Below are 19932 nucleotides of genomic sequence, written 5' to 3'. Positions count from 1 at the left end.
AAATCCGAGCTTAGGTGGCTTGCTTGCTCCAATCAAGCTGCGCGCCAAGTTTCAGTTCCCTTTTTTTTTTATCCACCTCACTTACAAGACAAGACTCAACTCATTGTGCAAACTAAACACTCATTAATTGCTGCCCATCTTAACTTGTGATGCCTGGGTCTTCTTCTTTCACTCTTTTGGAGCACTTTTAATTAATATTTTGCCTCTTGAGCTAGGTTATCCGATTTTCAGCCAATTGAACATTTCGAGGTTCAAAAATAATGATATAGCCTCCTTTTCAGACCCAACTCACTTCACCCCCTGAACCCCTATCAACAACCAAAGCAATGCCCCGACTGCGGCCAGCTCTGTTCTGGCGCGCCAGGCGCACCATCTCACCGCTGGCAACCTTGATACTGCCCGCATGTCGAGACCTAGCGTCGGCAGCTAACGAGCTGCGGTGGATGCGCGAGCACATCGCAGCGACGCCATCGCCAATGCCCTCCAAAATGCGCTTGTGGTTTATGTGCGACCAGCGAGCCAAGGGGAAGCCCCTGCAATACGTCCTCGGGTCGCAGCCGTTCGGCCATGTCGACATCAAGTGCCGTCCAGGCGTGCTTATTCCAAGGTGGGTGAGTGAGCGAACGAGCGAGCGAGTGAGTGAGTGAGAGGAGGCACAGAGAAAACAACAACAATGCTAACAAAAACGACAGACCCGAAACAGAAGCATACACCAACGAGATGGCGCGCCTCCTTCTCAGTACTCTGCCACCACAACCAAGCTCAGACAGCCCACAACTAACATCGCTAAACATCTTAGACCTGTGCTCTGGGACTGGCTGCATCGCGCTCGAGCTGTATGCGCAGCTCCAGCCGGCGGCGCAGTCCGCAGGGCACGCGTTGTCGGTGCTGGGGATAGACGTGTCTCGACAGGCAGTACAGCTAGCGCGTGAGAACGTGGCGCACAACACGCAGCTCAACCTCATTCCCGGCACCACCACCGCCACTTCTCCCAACAACGCAGACATCCGCTTCGAGCAGGCCGACATCTTTGCGCCAGATTTCGAGGAACGCCTTGTCAGCAACAACCAGAGCCAAACCCCAAAAAGCTGGGATGTGCTCATCAGCAACCCGCCGTACATCTCGTCGCGAGGGTTCGCGCGGGACACGGCGCGGTCGGTGCGGAACCACGAGCCGCGGCTGGCGCTGACGCCGCTACCATCCCATAAAACAACAACAGCAGCAGCAGCAGCAACAACAACAACAACAACAACAACAACAACAACAACAGAATCACAGCAGCAGACCATTTTCTCCTCGCGGCTCGAAGACGCCTTCTACGCGCGGATCCTCGCGCTGTGCCGGCGGCTGCGGCCGAAGCGCGTGCTGCTTGAGGTGGGCAGCATGCAGCAGGCGGCACGGGTGGTGGACATGGTGGCTGGCGGCGGGCCCGGGCTGGCCGAGCTATACCCGCTGCAGCGCGCCGAGATCTGGCGAGACGACCCGCGCCACGACCGCCCCGACGACTGTCGGCAGAAGAGCGTGGGCGGGCACGAGATTCGCGTGCGGGGGTTCGGGGAGGGACGGTCTGTTTATTTGTGTCGGGCTGATGTGTGATGTGATGTGATGTCTGAGAAAGGAAATTAAAGTATACAATAATGTATGTACAAAAGATAAATGAAGCAAAGGAACCCATCTTGCAGAGACGGATGGACTTTCTGTGGAGTTTCTACCAGCTGCCTTCCCCTAGTTAAGGGTCGCATATAAGAACAGACATCTTTGTATAAAAGTTTATATTCAGATATTCAACACAATGCTTCCAGCCCTCGCATCGCGTATTCGATGCGACGACACAAAGAGAGGTCCGCAATTCGCGAAACAGTGAGCGGCCTAAAATACAAAATTCACGAGCTTCCCGCCCTTGATGACAATGATTTTCTTTGCAGACGCAACAACATCTGAGACGCCGGACCCACTAGCTGCTATTGTCGGCATCAACTTGGCCTTGGACTCGTCCGTCTTCATGATCTCTGCTAGCAGCCAGTCGCGCAGCTCGTCGCCCTGCAAGCCCGGCGGCTTCGGGATCTCGACCGCGCACCGGAGCTTGCCATTAACTTGGACCGCGCACACCTGCTTCCGCGGCTGGAAGAGATGGAGCGTGCCATCCAGGGCCGGGAACGACGTCGAAGCAGTGCCGCCCCCAAAGATGGAGGATGATGTGGGCTTGAGAACACTCCAGCACTCTTCGGCGAATGCCGGCGCAACCGGTGCTACCATGCGAAGCAAGGCCGAGACAGCCTCTTGCTTGACATACGCATTTGCACCGTCGCTGGCCATTATGGTGTTGGTGAGAATCATAAGGTCGGACACAACCGTGTTCAGCGTGTAAACTTTTTCGTACGATGCGCTGACAGAGGTAATGATCTTCTGGACGTCGCGCCAGATCGCTGAATCCGCGTCCCACTGCGCCATTTTTTCTGGGGTCGAGTCCAGCTTCTTCGCAGCGCTTTCAAAGTAGGCTTTGGTTGTCATGCGTCCCGCCTTGGGCGGGGTGACAGCTCCGAGTCTGGTTACAAGGTCGTAAATGCGGCCGAACCAGCGGGTGATGCCGACAATCTTTTCCCCGTCCCAGTCCAAAACCTCGCTCACTGGAGCTTGAAATAGCATATGTGCTCGCGTGGCATCCGCTCCATACTGGCTAATGAATTCCGTTGGATCGACACCATTGTACTTGGACTTTGACATCTTCTCAAAGCTGACAACGGCCGACTCGCCTGTTGCGACCACTTTCGGATTCGAGGCAATGCTCAGGTCCACTTCATCTAGCTTCAGGAAGCGACCACTTGAAGGATCGCTGTATGTCTTGCCATTCACCATTCCTTGGGTCACGAGCCGCTTAAAAGGCTCATATGTGTCGCTTGACGCCTCGGACCCGTCAGACACAAGCGGGGACGTCATAAGAAACTTGTAGATAAAGCGAGCATAGAGGAGGTGCAGAATCGCATGCTCAACTCCCCCAATGTAGATGTCGACCGGCAGCAAGGCTTTCGCTTTGGAAGCAGAGAACGGAGCGTCTTCGTTCTGCGGGTCGATGAACCGCATGTAATACCAGCTGGAGTCCACGAAGGTATCCATAGTGTCGGTGTCTCGCTTGGCCTGCCCGCCGCACTTTGGGCATTCTGTCTCTGCCCACTCTTTCAAGCTCTCGAGCGGATTGCCGGATTTACCTGCTGCCCAGTGGTCGTCAACCTCGGGAAGCAGGACTGGAAGGTCTTCATGGGGAACAGGCACACTCCCGCATGATCCGCAATGGATGATAGGTATGGGCGTGCCCCAATATCTCTGCCTGCTGATCAGCCAATCTCGGAGGCGCCATTTCTCTGCCGACTTTGCTAATCCAGCCGGCTCGAGCAAAGAAACGAGCATTTCGCCCGCCTCTTTCGACGGCTTGCCCTTGTATATGCCGCTTTGTTCAGTCAGTATTCCGCGGTCTACGAAGGATTCGTTGGGCAGGGCCGTAGTTGATTCATCTTCTGAGGCGGCGAGGACAATCCGAACCGGCTCGTCGTACCGATGGGTCTTCCAGAAAGCATGATCGTGAACATCGTGCCCCGGCACTCCCATAACCGCTCCCTCGCCATAGTCGCCAACCACATAAGGTGCCACGTAGACAGGAAGCGATTTCTTAGTCGCCTCGGGTGTTTCATCGTGGTATGCTAAGGGGTTGACGGCACGGAGATTAGGCAGCAGGTACCCGACCTTTGAATCGGGAGGCAGCCCCGGAAGAGTGTCCAGAAATGCCTGAAGCTCAGAATCGATCTCCGCCAGAGCAGTAGCTATCGGGTGTGTTGAGGCAAGCGCTAGGTACTGCACTCCGAAAAGTGTGTCTGGGCGGCTCGTGAAGATCTCGATTCTGGCATGGGCGTATTTGCCAAAGGCCAAGACCGGAAATTTGATTTGGGCACCTGCGGACTTGCCCAGCCAGTTCTTCTGCATCGCCAATACCCTCTCGGGCCAGTCGCCTTCTTTTTCCAGGACCTCCAGGTCCCGGAGTAGAGAGTCTCGGTAATGGGATATGCGGAGGAACCATTGCCTCAGGTTCTTCTTCTCCACCTTGGCGCCCGACCGCCAGGAGCGGCCGTTTGCATCTACTTGCTCGTTTGCCAGCACTGTCTTATCAACAGGGTCGTAGTTGACCTCTGCCTCGGCCTGGTAGGCAAGGCCCTTCTCGTGGAGACGAAGAAATATGGCCTGGGTGTGCTTGTAGAAGCTCGGGTCGCAGGTGGCAAGCTCCTATGAACCGCGGGCACCGGGGTCAGCATCACGCCAAGTAGAATGAGAGTCGGATTCCTCATATACGCACACGAGACCAGTCCCAGGACCCATTCATGACATCAAGCTGCTCTTTCATCTTCGCGATGTTCGCCTTTGTCCATGTAGCCGGGTTGATACCCCTTTCGATAGCCGCGTTCTCTGCAGGGAGCCCAAAGGCATCCCAACCCATGGGGAGTAGTACATTGTTGCCCTTAAGAGAGTGGAATCTCGCGACAACGTCGGCGATGGTGTAGACTCGGAGGTGGCCCATGTGCAGAGTGCCTGAAGGGTACGGGAACATGGGCAAGATGTATTTGTTGTCGTTTGTATCACTGGCGCGGCGGGCAGAGTCCGCTTGGAGTGAAGCCCATTTCTGGCGCCATTTCTGGTCAAGGGCGGGCAGGTCTAGCCTGCTCTCCGCGTAGCCCCTTCGAAGGGTGCTGTCGAGAGCTTGGAGGGCGATGGCAGAACGGCCCCGCGGGCGGAAAGTACTGGCGCATGGATTTGACGCGGGTCGAAAGTGCACTGAGCCGCCTAGCTTGGGCAATAAACGGCCAATTGACCTCCCATAGATCAAGGGCATTGTGGCATATCACATTTTCCGGTCGTTGGAAGAAGAAGGAAAAATCAGGCTGAACCCATCAGTGTTGTTTGCTCATGGTGGGCTAGTGGTGAGTGCTGGAGCTTGTAAAGCTGCTGCTGCCAGCAGGAGGAGCTCACGCGGTGGAAACGTCCCTGCAACGAATAGAATGGCCCAAATATTCTACGTAATCATCAATGGTCCCCGCTAGATTAAATCTACACCCCGAGTCTGGTGTACACCAAGTGTCACACGAGTTGAGAAAATAACACAACCGATGCCACGCAGCAATCGCCTCAATATTATTATGTTGTACAATGGCGTGCATGTGTTGGAACAGAAGTCTAGAACTTCGGAGTTTTAGTACAGGTGTCGGGATGGAAGCCCTTTTTCCCCTCAAACCCTAACCCTCTCTTTGATCCTTCTTCCCTGTCGTGCAAGTAGCAATACGCATTAGCTCAAAGAACTACACGTGCGAAACGAAGTCGAGATAGATGAACGGGAAGGCATTGACGACCTAGAAGCTTTAGAGAACTCTAAGAAACAAAGGGCTGCCAAAAGGGGTGAAAAGTCACCAATCTCATCGCATAAATCTGATCTGCCAAGACACCCCATGTGGGGCCCCGCCGCCGCACAGGCTCGGACTGGGGTTTGTCTTGGCCCTTGATCTTGTGTCGCCTTCTGCACCCGCCCAGAAGTCTTGGGTCGTCCTCTCATCGGCAATCTGTTGACTTTTCTATACAAAAAATTAATCCCAAAAAGAATCGTCATACTTCGCTTCACCCTCGCCGCGCAGGTTTTGGTGCTTTGTTTTTCCCCTGATTCTTCGTTTAGAAGCCGTCTTGTCGACATTTCCGAAATACACAACTACTAATAAATACACGGAGCGAGACGTCAGTGTCGTCTGGACGGGACTTGTGGAACGACCAACTTCTGGGCCCCCCTCCCGCAACTAGGTCTCCAAATCCGACCAACGAAGAAAAACCGTGTCGTTGGGCTCGTGCCTTTATTCTTGTCTTCGCTCGGCTCCGAGAGAGAGAACCGCCTTCTGCCTTGGCTCTATTGGTAACCACCGAAATGGTTTCTATCTCGCCGCGGGCATCTGGGGCGTAACAACACAAGTAGTCCCATCTTTACCATCTCGAGCCTCGCCGCGGCGGCGCAACTCGCCCACTGGGCCCCCCAAAATCCGATGCCGCCGCTTTACTCCTCCAATCTGCAGCCCGATGCGCGCGACTCACTAGAGCTCGCCTCTCTGGCGAGCTCCAGTCCCGGGGCTGCTACCACCGATAGTGACTCGAGGCCCAGCATCTCGTCGTCCCGACGAGCCTCCCTCGAGCGGGACGATCCCTTGGACGGCTCGAACCCTGCCGCCGCTGGCAGTCGACCAGGCTACCATGGCCGCTCTTTTTCAGTGTCATCCACCTTCGACTTCGCTTCAAACCTCTTCCCGTTATCGTCCACCACGGGCGCTGGATATGCTCCCATCGGCGCATCCACATCGACAACCCACGCGAACGGCGGGCTCGGGGGAGGGTCGTTGGAGAAGCACAAGACATTGACTTATCTCAACGGCTTGTCTTTAATAGTTGGCTTGATCATTGGGTCCGGGATTTTCTCATCGCCGAGCCAGGTCAACGCCAATGCCGGCTCGCCTGGCGCGGCGCTCATAATATGGGTGGTGGCGGGTATCCTCGCCTGGACCGGCGCGGCGAGTTACGCAGAGCTCGGGGGCGCCATCCCCCTCAATGGAGGGGCGCAGGTCTATCTCTCCAAGATATTCGGAGAGCTATCCGGCTTCCTATTCACGTGGGTGGCCGTCCTCGTCCTGAAGCCCGGCAGCGCCGCAATCATAGCCATCATCATGGGCGAGTACCTCGTGAGGGCTTTCATTGGGGCCGAGGCCGAGACAATCAATCCATGGATCAACAAGTCGGTCGCACTAGTGGGGTTGTTCCTCGTCACTTTTATGAACTGCGTCTCGACGCGGCTGGGGACACGGCTGAATGATATGCTCATGTTTTTGAAATTCGTTGCATTGATCGGTGTTACAATTATTGGCATTGTTGTTGCTGCTACTGGGTATTCCTTCTCAGGCACGGCGAACCTGGATTGGAAGACGCATGAGTGGTTCGAAGGGACAAAGCTGGACGCATCCGCCTGGGCCGTGGCATTATATGCTGGGCTCTGGGCTTTTGACGGATGGGACAATGTCGGTTGGCCCTGAATGACATCTCCCCTTCCGCATAAACGGCCGCTAACATTCGGTTATCTGCAGACAAACTATGTCGTGGGCGAATTCCGCAACCCTAGTCGGGATCTCCCGCGCGTGATTCACACTGCTATGCCGCTGGTTATCATCAGCTACCTGTTAGCCAACGTTGCTTATTTCCTTGTCCTTCCCCTAGAAGCCATCAACTCGACCAACACGGTGGCCGTCTTGTTTGGCGCAAAGGTATTTGGCCCGGTTGGGGCGTTGGTTATCGCTCTCGTCGTGAGCGCATCCTGCTTTGGCGCCCTTAATAGCTCCACCTTCACCAGCAGCCGACTCGTCTACGTCGCCGGTAAAGAGGGGTACATCCCCGCCTTGTTCGGACGCATCGGCACCGGCACGGAGCAAGACCCTTCCATGTCGACAACGCGCACGCGGTCGTGGTTCAGCAAGAGGCTTGCCCGCCTGGTGGGCGACGAGGACACGGGGCTCTTCTTCACGCCAATCCCCGCGCTAGTGCTCAATGCCCTCCTCACTACGGCCTACATCTTGGTCGGCGAATTCGGCACGCTGCTGACCTTTTACGGCGTGGCCGGCTACACTTTCTATTTCTTGACGGTCCTGGGCCTCATCGTGCTGCGGGTTAAGGAGCCCACACTCGAACGGCCCTATCGAGCCTGGATCACCACACCCATCATCTTCTGCTGCGTCAGTCTGTTCCTGCTGAGCAGGGCCGTGTTCGCGCAGCCGCTGCAGACGCTCACCGTCGTCGCTTTTGTCGTTGCCGGCATTCCCGTGTATTTCTGGCGAATCCACGGCCGCGATCAAGTTTCCAAGCGAGAAGCCCCTGTGTATGATGGGGAGCCGACTCCGTGGTGGAAATTCTGGAAACAGGCAAAGTAGCATGTCAGCTCTCTAGGCCCTATGTCACCTTAATACGTGTACTGGCGTTGCTGTTGGAGGTATGGGCTTTTTGCTTTTTGTTTTCTGGCCTTTTTATTTTAACGACTAGAGAAGTCTTCAGAACCACGCCCCCTATTTCTTGGGAAACATCTTTTTTTGAAGAAGAAGTGGGGAAAGGGGGTGGTAAAACCATATTTGCTTGGAAAAAATGGGTGGTTTGGGGAGTTGTAACTTGTATATAACGGTAAACGATAATACCCCAGGCGAACGCAGGCAGAGACACCTGCGAAAAGGCGAGTCGAAACGGATGGTAGGGCTATGCAGAGAGCGAGCGTTCGGTTGCCAGTGTGCCTTGCCCATGTAGTCTTGTATAATGATAACAATAACAACGCATGTCGCGAGACGCTAGATGACCTCGAAGTATCGAGGGATGGGGCATGGAGACCGGTATGCGTTCTCTAGTTGGGATCTGGTGTTTAAGGGGGCTGTTCGATAAAGTCCTTCTAGTATCTGCTGTTTTGGTGATTGGGCACCTTCAACCCATTTCACTGAGCTTCTCGAGTTCCTATCGTAGGCTCTACCAATTAATTAGGACGTAAATTCAGTCAAGTTAGTTAGCTACCTGATATAAAAAATACGAGAACTAGCTTAGGTGTGCAGTATTCTAAAATACTACCAAGTACACGGATTTTGTCTCGTTGCGAAAATGCTTTCTTGACTGCGAGGAGAGAACGGAAGACTTCGTTATAGGGGCATACTTTGTTACACATTCACAAACATTCTTAGCGGTCACTTGGAACTTGTAACCCCCTTTACTGGTTGGTATGAAGATTCCAAGATGAAAAAATGGATTAACTCAAGATAAGAAACCTATATGAGCCAAGGTACCTAGCTTGCTAGGTAAGTTAGGTAGTTAGGTAAGATGAGATGTGGCATGAATACCAAGGAATACCGCAGCCTTGCCAAAATTCCATTCCATTCCAAATATCAGATTCGTCGTTATCGTCATTACAGAATTAGAGAAGATCGGACCCCTAAATGATCACCATCTCTCCAGCGAGTGGAGCACAAAGTTACATGAAGCCCCCTTTTCCTTTTTCTTCCTTTTTCTGGGTTGGTTTCATATTTCTTTTTTTACAATTTCCCCTTTCCCTTCTTAGCTCACTTCTTGCGCTCGCCATAAGCCTTGGTGGCATAGTCGCCGCCAATGACGATGAGGTCCTCAGGGCGGTAGTCGTGCTTGCCCGTGAGGTAGCTCTCAAGGATGGCCTTGGTGCCCGAGGCGTAGCGCTTCTGGGCGTCGAGCGAAGTGCCCGACATGTGGGGGACCATGGCGTTGCCGCCGCCGAAGGGGTTCTTGGCGTAGCGCAGAGGGTGGTCCTGGGGCGCGGGCTGGGGGAACCAGACGTCGCCGCCGTAGCCACGGAGATGGCCCGACTTGAGGGCGTCGGCGACGTCCTCTTTGACGACGATGGCGCCGCGGGCAGTGTTGACAAGCCAAGAGCCTTTTTTTATCCATGGTTAGTGAGTAAGATCGCTTCAAAGGGTGACTACCAGCTTACCGGGCTTCATCTTGGAAATGAGCTCCTTGTTGAAGAGACCGCGCGTCTTCTCGTGGAGCGGGCAGTTGATAGTGACAACGTCGCACTGGGCGAGCATCTCCTCGAGGTCAGTGACACGGCGGCAGCCAATCTCGGCCTCCTTCTCGGCCGACAGCGGCTGGTAGTCGTAGTAGAGCAGCTCCTTGCAGTCGAAGGCCTTGAGGCGGCGCAGGACACGCTCGCCGATGCGGCCGACGGCCACAGTGCCGACAACCTTGCCTTCGAGGTCGAACTCGTTCTTGGCCGCCTCGGCCACGTCCCAGCGGCCCTCCTGGATCTGCTCATGCGCGGGCACGAAGTTGCGGACTAGCACGAGGATCGTCATGACGACGTGCTCGGCAACCGACACCACGTTGGAGCCCGTGACCTCAGCGACGGTGATACCGCCGTTGGTCTTGTTCGCCACGTTCAGGTCGACATGGTCGGAGCCAATGCCCGCAGTGATGGCGAGCTTGAGGTTCTTTGCCTTGGCCAGACGCTCAGCAGTCAGGTAGCCGGGGTGGAAGCTGTAGCAGGGAGACTTTTGTCAGTCGAGTGGTTCTCTCTCCCAAGTCACCCCAAGACAGGGAGGTCTGTCTCGCCGCTGCGAGCTTGCCAGCCCAGACCACTGATACTTACGGGGTTGTGATGATGATCTCAGCATCGACGAGCTCCTTGTCAAAGGTCGAGTTCTCGCCCTCCTTGTCCGAGGTGGTGACGAGGGTGTGGCCCTGGTCCTCAAGCCACTTCCGGATGCCGAGCTCATTCTGGGTGGTTCCGAGCAGCTCGGGAACCTACATTATAGACTGTTAGCTTGCATAACATTTCGTGCGTGTGTATTGTGTCTGATCACGACGGTGGAGCGACGATGTTGAGACGTGGGTGCCAAGACGGAGGCCCCTTTTTGCCCCTTTTCCCCACCCTGCCACAGCAGCGATTTCGAGAGGTGAATCCTTGTCATACAACTGCCGTCGACCCGTTGTCTGGGGCAAACCATGGCCATAGCGCACAGTGAACACCTCTCTCAACCCCGCATTCGCAGCATGCATGCCATGCCGTCTGTGACAATACTTTGGGTCCAACCCACAGCCAGACTTCAGCCCGCATCCTCAAAGGCCTATGCAGACGTGGCCACAGACACAGGATTCCCACCCCTTTGTGATTGTGTGTGTCTGGTTGAAAGGGACTGGGTGGCAGTATGCAGAGAGAATAAAATTAGGCTCACCTCATCGGCATGCTTGCCGCCGTCGTAGAGAACCGCAAGTACTTTGACCTTTTCACGTTGAGTAGTTAGCAGCCGAACTGTGGAGTAGCCTTGTGGGCCCAGCCGAGGGAGGAAGAGGACGTCGGTCCGAGGGCGGCCCGCGCTCCTCGCTCTCAGGGGCTGCCGGCCCGAGCCCGCCACGCGCGACGTGAAGGACCGGAATGGCACAGCCGGGATAGCAGCCCGCCAGGACGAGGAGCGAGAGACGGCGAGGAACGATGGGGACAGGAGAGGGGCTGGACGAGAAAGAAGTAGTACCATTTTGACGAGTCTGGTTTGTAAGAGTGAGAGTTGAAGTGTTGGTATTTTGTTTCGGTACTGAGAGAATCAGAGGGCGAATTGTTTGTTGAGGGATGATGGAAAGGGGGGAGAGGACAGGCGGGAGCTGGATATATATATACCTGATGTGAAGTAGGTAAGGTAGGCAGGTAGGTGAGCAGTTGGGGGTACCTGCGCTGCAATAACCCGTCTGGATCGGATGGAACCACCCGCGTCTCGCTCGGAGAATGAGAATGAGGGATGTCGCGACCAGCACACGGAGCCGCTAGACTAACACGGCCTTGCAGGCCGGGCAGGAGCGGTATCTTCAAGGGTGGGTATATGGGATGGTAGATACCTCTAGGCACTAGGGAAGGAGAGAGATATTGGAGTGGAAAGCGCGACCCCTGCGAGATGACACTGCGAGGGTCACGGGAAAGGCGAGGAAGGGTAAGCCGGAGACAGGACAAAGGTCAAGTTTCAGATGCAGATTTGTATTTACGCCCTGGATATAACAACCAACAAGATCACTGTTGTTTTCGCTTCTTGCCTGTCGTGAAGATGGACGAGGACGAGGACGAAGACGATGACCTCCTATTTGCCGTCTAGTAACCCATCAAGCCGGCCAAACCCCTCTCGAGCAACCTGAACTGGATGTCCTAGTGGTTGCTCGATGGGAGCGGCTTGCACCTTACACGGTGGCATGGTGTGTGTCCGGAAACAGCGAGGTTCAAGCGGGTATTGTATTCACGCAGTGCTTGTCTCGTCTCCGCAACGGCTTTTAACTTGGGATCCGATCTATCATCTATTCCATGGGGGGCAAGGACTTTAGCTTGGCTATTAGTAGCACTCAGTCACACTCGAGACTATTAAACTTTCTGAATTGGGCATGTCGATGGAGGAGCGGCAGAGCAGAGAGCAACTCCCATGTGTAGGCTAGGCCAATTAGAAACTGGGCCTGCGAGGGCTGGCTGCGGCCGCGGTTCAAGGGGCTGCAGCTCTGGCACGACTGTGTCGATTATTGGCCAATTCGTCTTCCTCAGTCTGATGTCGACGGTGCGCAGCAGAATAAAGTCCGTTTAGCCGTTAGCATGAAGTGCAGCTGCCCAACGCGTGCCTGCCCTCAACGACCCCGTCAAAGTGCTGGTTGGTTTTGTGGAGGCCGTCCCATTGGGCTGGTAAGTTTTTGGATTCGTGCAGCACCACATCACTTTAGAAACCCCTCACCCCTCCTTTTCCTGCCTGCCCCTCACCATGGATTGAAACACGGCCATCAGCCATCTCAGAGCTATCCGTCGCCCTCCCGCCAGAAGCAAAGCAGCCGGGAAGTCGGTGCAGCAGGATGGCCCCTCGGTACTTGGTCGTGTGCATTGGCGCCGAAGGGCAAAATGCCTGCCTCTGGCTCCGGAGCTTGCGTGCCTGTAACCTCAGTTCTGCGCGGCCCATTCTCGGTGTTGGCTCGGAATCAGCCTACTCTACCCCCTTTGCCCCGCTCTCGCCCGGCTTTCCTGTCTGGAGCGGGGTAGCTTTCCCTCGATCCCATCATCAACCCACAGCCAGCTCGTGCAGACCCGACTCGGCGCCTTGCTTGCCGTCTTGCTCCATCCATAATAAGAGGCATATGGTTGAAGGGTCTAGAACCGTCAGCAAGAAGAGGAGCAGCCGGGCCATCGCACGCTCTCTCCGCTTCCGTCCACGAGCCCAAGACTGGCGTCATCGGGTTGCCTCCTATTGTGTTTATTATCCACGCCTTTTCCCCAATGTTTTACACCAGTGTAACTCGATCGGTAAGATCATTGCTCTACGAGAAGTCCGAATTACAGAGGTGTCAAACAACGTATTGGGTATGTGGCTTGAATGAAGGAAAATGGGGGAAAACACACCGGTAAAGTTGGCGATGAGAATAGGTAATCTTAAAGATTCTCGGACTGCGCAAGCGAGTTGACAACAATCAAGTGTGAATTCAGACCTATGGGATGTCATTTTCTCTTTTCCTTGCGCTTCATAGCAACATGGTTAACTCTTGGATACAAAGCAAAGCCAGCGGGCTAGGCGAGAGAAGACTCTTCTGCATTTACCGACCCCTGTATAATGACGCCCAGCATTTCCAACCCCTGACGATCGAGTACCTTGTCTGTTCCGACAAAATGTTCGTACCCAGGTCACAGGAATCACAACACGTAAAATATTGATTGGTCAAGTGCAGGAAAGGAGAAAGTATAAGGCAATAAAAGGCCACCCTCTTCTATTGACTAGGCCACCAACTTGTACTACCAAATATGAACCCCCATTCTTCCGCGGCAGGAGAAAAACCCAACCGCTTTCCTTTCTAACCGCCGTGAATACAAGTGGAGACCATGGCATGCAATCAAGACTCGGAGTCGGGATTCTATACCTACTCTCCGGACCAGAACCAGGTACAAACAAGAAAGAGGGAAAAAACACACTTGGCGCTCTCGTCGAAACCAGAACGTCAGGTGTAGACCTATTCATAGTTCCATCAACAGGTACAGCCAGTGGCCCCTTTACACAGCGTGCTGAGCCATCTCATTCTTCCCAGTGATTACAAATCTGCATCTATTAAAATACATAGACTGTAAGTAATAGAGAGTCGAGATGCAGTTGACGACCCAAAACCCAGCAATGCAATTTAGTCTCAACGCCCCTCCCCAGTCCCCCTAAACAGGCAGGAATGAGCAAAACAAAGAAATAAGAGAGTGGTGAAAAAAGATAAGAAATCTGTCTATCTATTCGTCTTGGCTTTATCCACAAAGACATGAGCGTCGTTATTCCAACCCCAATGCTCAAGGATCCGTTGCGCGTCATCCATCTGCTCAACATACGAGTTGCGTCAAGCTACTTGGACGAGTATGGCGGAGGCGGTGGAAGACTCTGCTGCCTCGCCGAGGTCGACATCGAGGGAGACCTAGGAGTAGCAGCAGCCGAGCTATTTGTGGGCTTTGACCACGTCATCGCCAGCGCCACCATCTTTGAGAAATACTGGTGGATAAACGATTCCCTATTTATTCGAGAAATGAAACACGTCAGCACAAAGAATTCATCGTTGTTATTGTTACCAGACTCGGGAGCCCCGCGAGATGTCTCAAGTAAGTCAACTTACGTATAATAGCTATGCTCCGAGTTGTGAGGGGCCACGAGGTTATGGGCGAGTTCGTGGGCAATTACAACCCACCACCAGACGGCCGCCTCGACTCTGCCTTCGCCACTGGCTGACACCCCGCCGAACTTTTCAGCGTGCAGCTGGTTAAAGAAGCGAAGGTTGCAAAATATACTGCCGTTGCTGTTGAAGGCAATGGTGCTACCGTGCTCATCGTAGAATATGTGCAAAGACTTAAGTTGCAAGCCATAGATACCGCCTAACTCTTTGAGAAGTATCTCAAAATCGGGAATGGAAGCAGCGTTTGACTTCAGAAAGCTCATGGTATCAACCGATAGGTTCTTGGCTACGAATATGCGCATTCCTCCAGGGCCTTCGGCCGCGAAGTCAATGTTGGTCGCCGGCGTCGAATCGCAGTATGTCGCCTGTTCTTTGACCTGGCTTTGCTGGGGCGGAGAGAACAAGCCCGAAGAGTCGTGGGCACGAGTCGACTTGATGGCGTTGAGCAAGTTCTGTTGCACCACGGCGGGGGATGTCACCCGCCCATCGTCTTTCGCTCCACGATCCGCATAACCCGATTCTAGACCTCGCTGCTTGGCGGTTCCGGACTCTTCAGGGGGGAGGAAGTTCTCCAGCTGCTTCTGTGACTGCGAGTCGTCGTCTGTGTCGAAGCCCAGGCGCCGGGTCAGGTTAGAGAATAGGCCCCTCTTTGGCTGCTTCTGGCGGTTGAGCTCCACAGCCGATTCTTGCTCTGGCGACTCATTAAAGGCCCCTGGCATGCGGTGTTCTGGTGTTTTGGGGTTCTCGCGAGCAGCAGCAGCCTCTGCGGCCTGGCCCTGGCGAGTCCACTCGCTCTCTCGCTCTCGGATCGCCCGCTGCTCAGCTTCCAGAGCTTTACGTCTCTCCTCCTCTGCGATCCTGGCCTCTGCCGCCTTTGCGCGGAGGATACGGTCGACATTATACCCACGAGCTCGGAGGTCTAATAGGTCAAGCTTTAGGAACGGCTCGAAGAATAGATAAGCCTGTTGGCTGGGACGCGTAAGTAGCAGCTGGCAGATGGCTTGCCCGACCTGATACATATCAGGCTTGGATTGGGCGGCGACGTACAGTATCCACGAACTGCCGTTCTGGAAACTAGCGGCAGAGCGTGTCTCGGTATGGGACTGGCCGTAAGCTCTGAGAGATCGCCGGAGGGCCACCGCACGAACAGCCTCGACCTTTAAGTTCTTCTCGAGCCACTTGTCATCATGCTTGATGGCATCCCGCTTGTACTTTGAATACTCGTATAAGAAGAGCTTGGAGCGTTCCAGCACGTGTTTACGCAACCACTGGGCACCATCCTGCTTCTCCGTGTGAGGCCCGATACTAACATCTTCCTCGACTTTGCTTCCAAGTGTTTCCGAGCCGAGGGCGATGTAGAACGCTTCGAGGGCGTCTTCCTCTGGAGCGCATAGCAGCGACTGCTTGAACAAACGGTAACTGATGTAATCGTCGAGGACGACAATGTGGCTGGCCGCGGCAAGCTGATATTGCTTGATGGGTGCCTCTTCCTCTTCATTCAGGCCGGGTTTCCCGTCTTTCGTGGATGACAGCTCACGAGATCCAAGCAGCCATGCGGATGTTCTCATTTGCTTGAAAAGCGCTTTGTCCGCCTTCAGCGCTTGCAACTCGTCGGCCAGGGATCTGAGAAGATTGAGGTACTTCTCAGAGCTCTGCATGATGCCCAGAAGACGTGCTGGTTCTGAACAGGCAAGCTTGGCAATCTCAATCTTGGTCGGTTCGCTCTTGGCACCACACTTGTAGAGAAAAGCGTTTCCGGCCGTGCCAAGATCGACAAAGTCAAATATATTCCCGTATGTCATAGATGATCCCAGATAGCAGTTAGAAGGTCGGACGTTGACACCGGTGGTGTTTACTCCATCGGACCCCCGGAGTGAATGGTCCTTCGCTCTTGACACAGGAACAATGGGGGCATCTCTGAGCTTCAGGATGTCACTATATCCGAGATCGCCTAGCCGAGTCGTAAAGTACTCAAAGAACTCGATCGCCTGGTTGCGGTTCTGCGGTGGCTCAGCAATGAGCTTCTCCACACATCCCGTGATTGGAGGATCGCGAGCAACCCCAAACTTGGACGCGTGCGGGAGCAGTTCCTTCAAGAGAACATTATATCCAAACACCGCAGCCTTTTCGTTGGTGTAACAGGCAGATGGGGACACAAGTTGCTTCCCGTTACCCTCGACAGGAAGGAAGTCTTTGTTGTTGCGGCTGAGGTCAAAATTGTCATAAGAGTTCATCTGATAGTTGGCAATGAAATATTTCCTTGCCGCACCCTGAATGGCAAGATCTGATGAAGCCATCATGTCGACAAGATCGTCCACGGATGGGTATGGACGCAAACCGAGTGAGAAAAGAAACTGGCCTTCTGCGCTCCTGGGCCTGAAGCTTCCCGGTGGGCCAGGCCATTGAAGAATGGGCAACTTTAGAGCACGAAGCGAATCTCTGGGCTCGAAGAGCTGAGACACCTTGAAAAGCTGCTCTGTGCCTTTTGTTGACTCCATCCCAAGCGGGCCAGCCTCAGCAGGGCACAGCTGTGATTTTATGAGCTTTTCCATGTCGGCAGTCGGGATATCGTCCTTCACAGAGGCAAGGTACTTGATCAGTTCCATGTGGCTCCATCTCTTGTGTACAGCTTCGCTGCTTGCTGCTGAGGGGTTCAGCAGTCTTGTGAAGATCGTATCTAGGTCTACCGTCTTTCTGACCCCCAAGGCTGTTAAGAACTTGTCCTTGACTCCCTGCAGGTTCTGAACAGTTGGAAGATCGCCGAAGAGCTTCACCGTTGGAAAGAAGGATTCGCCGGGTTTCCTCATGCCCATTTTTGTGGGGATGGCGCTGATATGCTCCAATGTCGATATTACTGAGGTCTTGGAGGAAGGGCTCAGGTTGTCCCAATTCTTTGAAAGAACCACGAGAACCCGGGACGAGAATTCGGCCGATTTGGTCAAGTTTTGCTCGTCGTCCTTGTTAGGACCAGACTCGACCAGGAATCTTAGCCAAGGGACAATTCCCAAGGGCTGCCAGCCTAACGCCTGCAATTGGACCTCGGGGATGTTGGCTGTAAAAACCAGTGGCAGAGTGGTCGGGGGTATAGGGAGACTGGCGGGAATCCTGTTGTTGAGGTAGTTCTTAATAGACCCCATGGCAATAATCTCTCCAGATTCGCCCCCGTCACTGACTGTGCCCACGGCAATATCTAGCACTCGTTTCTTGCTGGCATAGTCCAGCTCTCCAGAAACAGCACCCTTCGCAGCCCATTTGATGAAGTGGCAGAGCTGATCTTTATCCATAGCCTTGTTTCCAAGCTCTTCACAGATGTCGTCGACTGTGATGTCTTTAACAAGCCCAAAATCGATGATTTTCTTGATGAATGGCGAATCTTTCATTTCCTTCATAACCACAGGAATCCCACCGACGAACTTGCCGATCTCGTCGGACGAAGATCGGACTCTGGAGGATGGCAAAACGCCCCGTGATGAGTACACCTCGATATTTGCACGTTTGAAAGCTGTCCAAAATGCCTCCTCGATGATTTGGGCCACATGCCCGCTAGGAGTAGAGTCGGCAAAGGTGTACGTTTTGAGGATATGGAGGGCTTCGGGAACGCATTTTTCAATGTCTACCGTAGAGATAGCTGGCCCCTTTTTGTCGCCGGACTCGGACATGCGCCTGAGCTTGTCATTTAGATCAGACATCTCATTGGCAAAGGCAAGTCGCGACATGATGCCTGCCACACGGAGCATCTCCATGTTCCAGCTGCGCACCCAGCGAGCGTTTAAGTCGATAGCTTCACGCTCCACCGTCGGGATAACTGAGGGCGCCGAGATATGCATTCCGCCGCCGGTTGTTTGGGTCGTCGGGAAGCCGATGAAGATTCGCCCACCTGGCTTCTTGCTTGGCAAAACCGAGGAGAAGACATCGACGGCTTTTGCCGCTTGACTTGATGTCATGGAGTTCTCCGAGGCCATTGTCTCGTCATGCGACGAGGTCAAAATTGCGATCTTTGTTGTTTTTGGCGGGGGCTTCTTCGTTGCCCTCTCCAGTTCAGCTGCAAACGATGGAGGGATGTTAGTTTGAATCTGGCTTGATGTGACACGGAGAAAGATGCTCGACGTGGACACTGCCGTCAGATCCTCTGCTATTGCCTCTTGCACGGCCTTTTCCTCCTTTGCCGCCTTGCTCCGCAGTCCTCCTTGGGACGGGCCGGCTGTTAGCCTTGAGAAGAAGTTCCTCAGGGAAGGCATTTCGGTCGCGCTCGTGCTGGAAAAGAAGGCATCGCTGGGTTTAGTGGAAGACGGTGTGGCCTGGGGCTTCCAACCAAGAACACTCATAAACTTGGCGTCCAGCTGGGTGCTCGTCTGATCCGCTGCAGAAAGCTTCATAAGCCCTTCCTTGGTACGAGTCTCGAGGTCTCGGGGGATTTTGATCTCGATGCTGGGAGACGACTTTTTCTGCAAGGACAGAATCTTCCAGTCGTCTATCCAGAACTCTATGTTCTCAAGGGCAACAAATGTCAGACTCGTGGCAAGAAACTGGCCGACGGAGAGCAGGTTCGGGAGGGGCGTGGTGGTGTTCCGGTAGTCCAAGACAAAGGCCGTGTCAAGACCTCCCTGGCCTGGCGGGAACTGCGTCTTTCTGGTGAATAGGGCGTTGCCCTTCCAGTAGAACGCCATGGCCTCGTTGCCCGAGCTGACGAAGGGCTCTTCGCAGTCGGCAAAGACGCTGTAGAAGCCAACTCCAAAGGCGCCGATCTTGGTCTCGTCTGGGTTTCCCTCGGCTATCCTCTTCAACCTGGCCCAGTCCTTGCCCGAAAAGGGTTGCCCGTTATTCTGGACGACGAGGCGGCGGAGGGTGTGGTGGCTGATGGCATGCTTGAGGATCTCGGACTGGCTGGTCGTGGTGGGAAGGGCGACTTGGGTTGATGGGAGCGTCTCCCACTTGATTTTGACCGTCGTCGCTTGAGCATCGGCGGCGTTCTGTATGAGCTCTCTCAGCGTCGTCCACTCGCCCGAGTATCTCGCCAGCACTTTGTCGATGAGGGCCCGAGTGTCGACCGTGACGGCCTCTTCGTCCTCGCCATCTTTCAGGGCAGCGGCTCGGAGCCGCGTGTAGTCCATGATTTGTGCGCAAATCGGACAAAGTCCCAGGCCTTATGAAAGAGCCTTAGGGGATAAATGGAGTAGGCAAGAGGTCGATGTTTGCGCAGGGGTGTGGTCAATGTTAGGTTGGTAGTCTCTTTCCAGGCGGAATGCAGAGACGCCCGCCACTTTTGGGGCCAGGTGCGCAATCTGCTCGGTTGTCGGCGGGGAGGAACCTTCTACTCGAGCGAAGTGGACCTCGGCTCTATTAACATTCTCGGGAAACGTTAAACAGCACGAGGAGGCGCTACAGAGGCTCCGTTGTGCCTACTAGTTGCAGTTGAGTTGTACTTTTCGAGGCGCTGTCCTCCCGTCAGCCGGTAAGGCTGCAGCTGTGACGTTGCTGTTCTAAGGAATGCCTAAGGTACAGGGCAAATCCATGCCGGGCCGGTCTCAGTTGGCTGTTTCAGCGGGGTGAAGCGCCCCAGGCGTCCTTCCTCGCCCCTGAAAACAACCGGGATGCGCCGTGGTAGGCAGCCTTGCCTTAGTGGCCTGGCTGTTAGCCAATCAGCTCTCAGGAATGACCGCATGG

General features: G+C 54.4%; 5 protein-coding genes across 5 annotated transcripts; 2 read left to right on the top strand and 3 right to left on the bottom strand.

The window, feature by feature from the left end:
• Window positions 1–326: 326 nt before the first annotated feature.
• Window positions 327–1596, top strand: B0T26DRAFT_640194 (S-adenosyl-L-methionine-dependent methyltransferase; the record flags this gene model as incomplete). Its single annotated transcript, XM_060437208.1, has 2 exons — window positions 327–607; window positions 693–1596. 2 exons carry the CDS (start codon window positions 327–329, stop codon window positions 1594–1596), a joined length of 1185 nt encoding a protein of 394 aa, XP_060300205.1.
• Window positions 1597–1869: 273 nt separating this feature from the next.
• On the bottom strand, window positions 1870–4876 carry B0T26DRAFT_638923 (uncharacterized protein; the record flags this gene model as incomplete). Its single annotated transcript, XM_060437087.1, has 2 exons — window positions 1870–4272; window positions 4343–4876. The coding sequence occupies 2 exons, from the start codon at window positions 4874–4876 to the stop codon at window positions 1870–1872; spliced, it is 2937 nt and encodes a 978-aa protein (XP_060300204.1).
• A 1189-nt stretch (window positions 4877–6065) lies between these two features.
• B0T26DRAFT_638425 (amino acid permease-domain-containing protein) lies at window positions 6066–7988 on the top strand (the record flags this gene model as incomplete). Its single annotated transcript, XM_060437032.1, has 2 exons — window positions 6066–7085; window positions 7152–7988. 2 exons carry the CDS (start codon window positions 6066–6068, stop codon window positions 7986–7988), a joined length of 1857 nt encoding a protein of 618 aa, XP_060300203.1.
• Window positions 7989–8766: 778 nt separating this feature from the next.
• On the bottom strand, window positions 8767–11229 carry B0T26DRAFT_694228 (formate dehydrogenase). The gene is made up of 5 exons (XM_060441227.1): window positions 11091–11229; window positions 10794–10841; window positions 10208–10362; window positions 9551–10095; window positions 8767–9493 (listed from the first exon to the last, which is right to left on the bottom strand). The coding sequence occupies exons 1-5, from the start codon at window positions 11091–11093 to the stop codon at window positions 9150–9152; spliced, it is 1095 nt and encodes a 364-aa protein (XP_060300202.1). The 5' UTR covers window positions 11094–11229; the 3' UTR covers window positions 8767–9149.
• A 2717-nt stretch (window positions 11230–13946) lies between these two features.
• B0T26DRAFT_639455 (uncharacterized protein) lies at window positions 13947–19379 on the bottom strand (the record flags this gene model as incomplete). Its single annotated transcript, XM_060437138.1, has 2 exons — window positions 13947–14109; window positions 14212–19379. The coding sequence occupies 2 exons, from the start codon at window positions 19377–19379 to the stop codon at window positions 13947–13949; spliced, it is 5331 nt and encodes a 1776-aa protein (XP_060300201.1).
• Between the last annotated feature and the right edge of the window lie 553 nt (window positions 19380–19932).

Source organism: Lasiosphaeria miniovina (assembly GCF_030549165.1).
Source record: "Lasiosphaeria miniovina strain SMH2392-1A chromosome Unknown B0T26scaffold_2, whole genome shotgun sequence".
Lineage (NCBI taxonomy): Eukaryota > Fungi > Ascomycota > Sordariomycetes > Sordariales > Lasiosphaeriaceae > Lasiosphaeria > Lasiosphaeria miniovina.
This window is presented reverse-complemented; position numbering and strand designations above follow the sequence as displayed.

Bases quoted from the DNA above. Each gene is read 5' to 3' on its own strand.
- B0T26DRAFT_694228 (XM_060441227.1), bottom strand. The intron at 10,363-10,793 runs GTGAGCCTAATT...TCTATAATGTAG, and splicing joins GCGGCAAGCATGCCGATGAG to GTTCCCGAGCTGCTCGGAAC. The intron at 9,494-9,550 runs GTAAGCTGGTAG...GGATAAAAAAAG, and splicing joins CATTTCCAAGATGAAGCCCG to GCTCTTGGCTTGTCAACACT.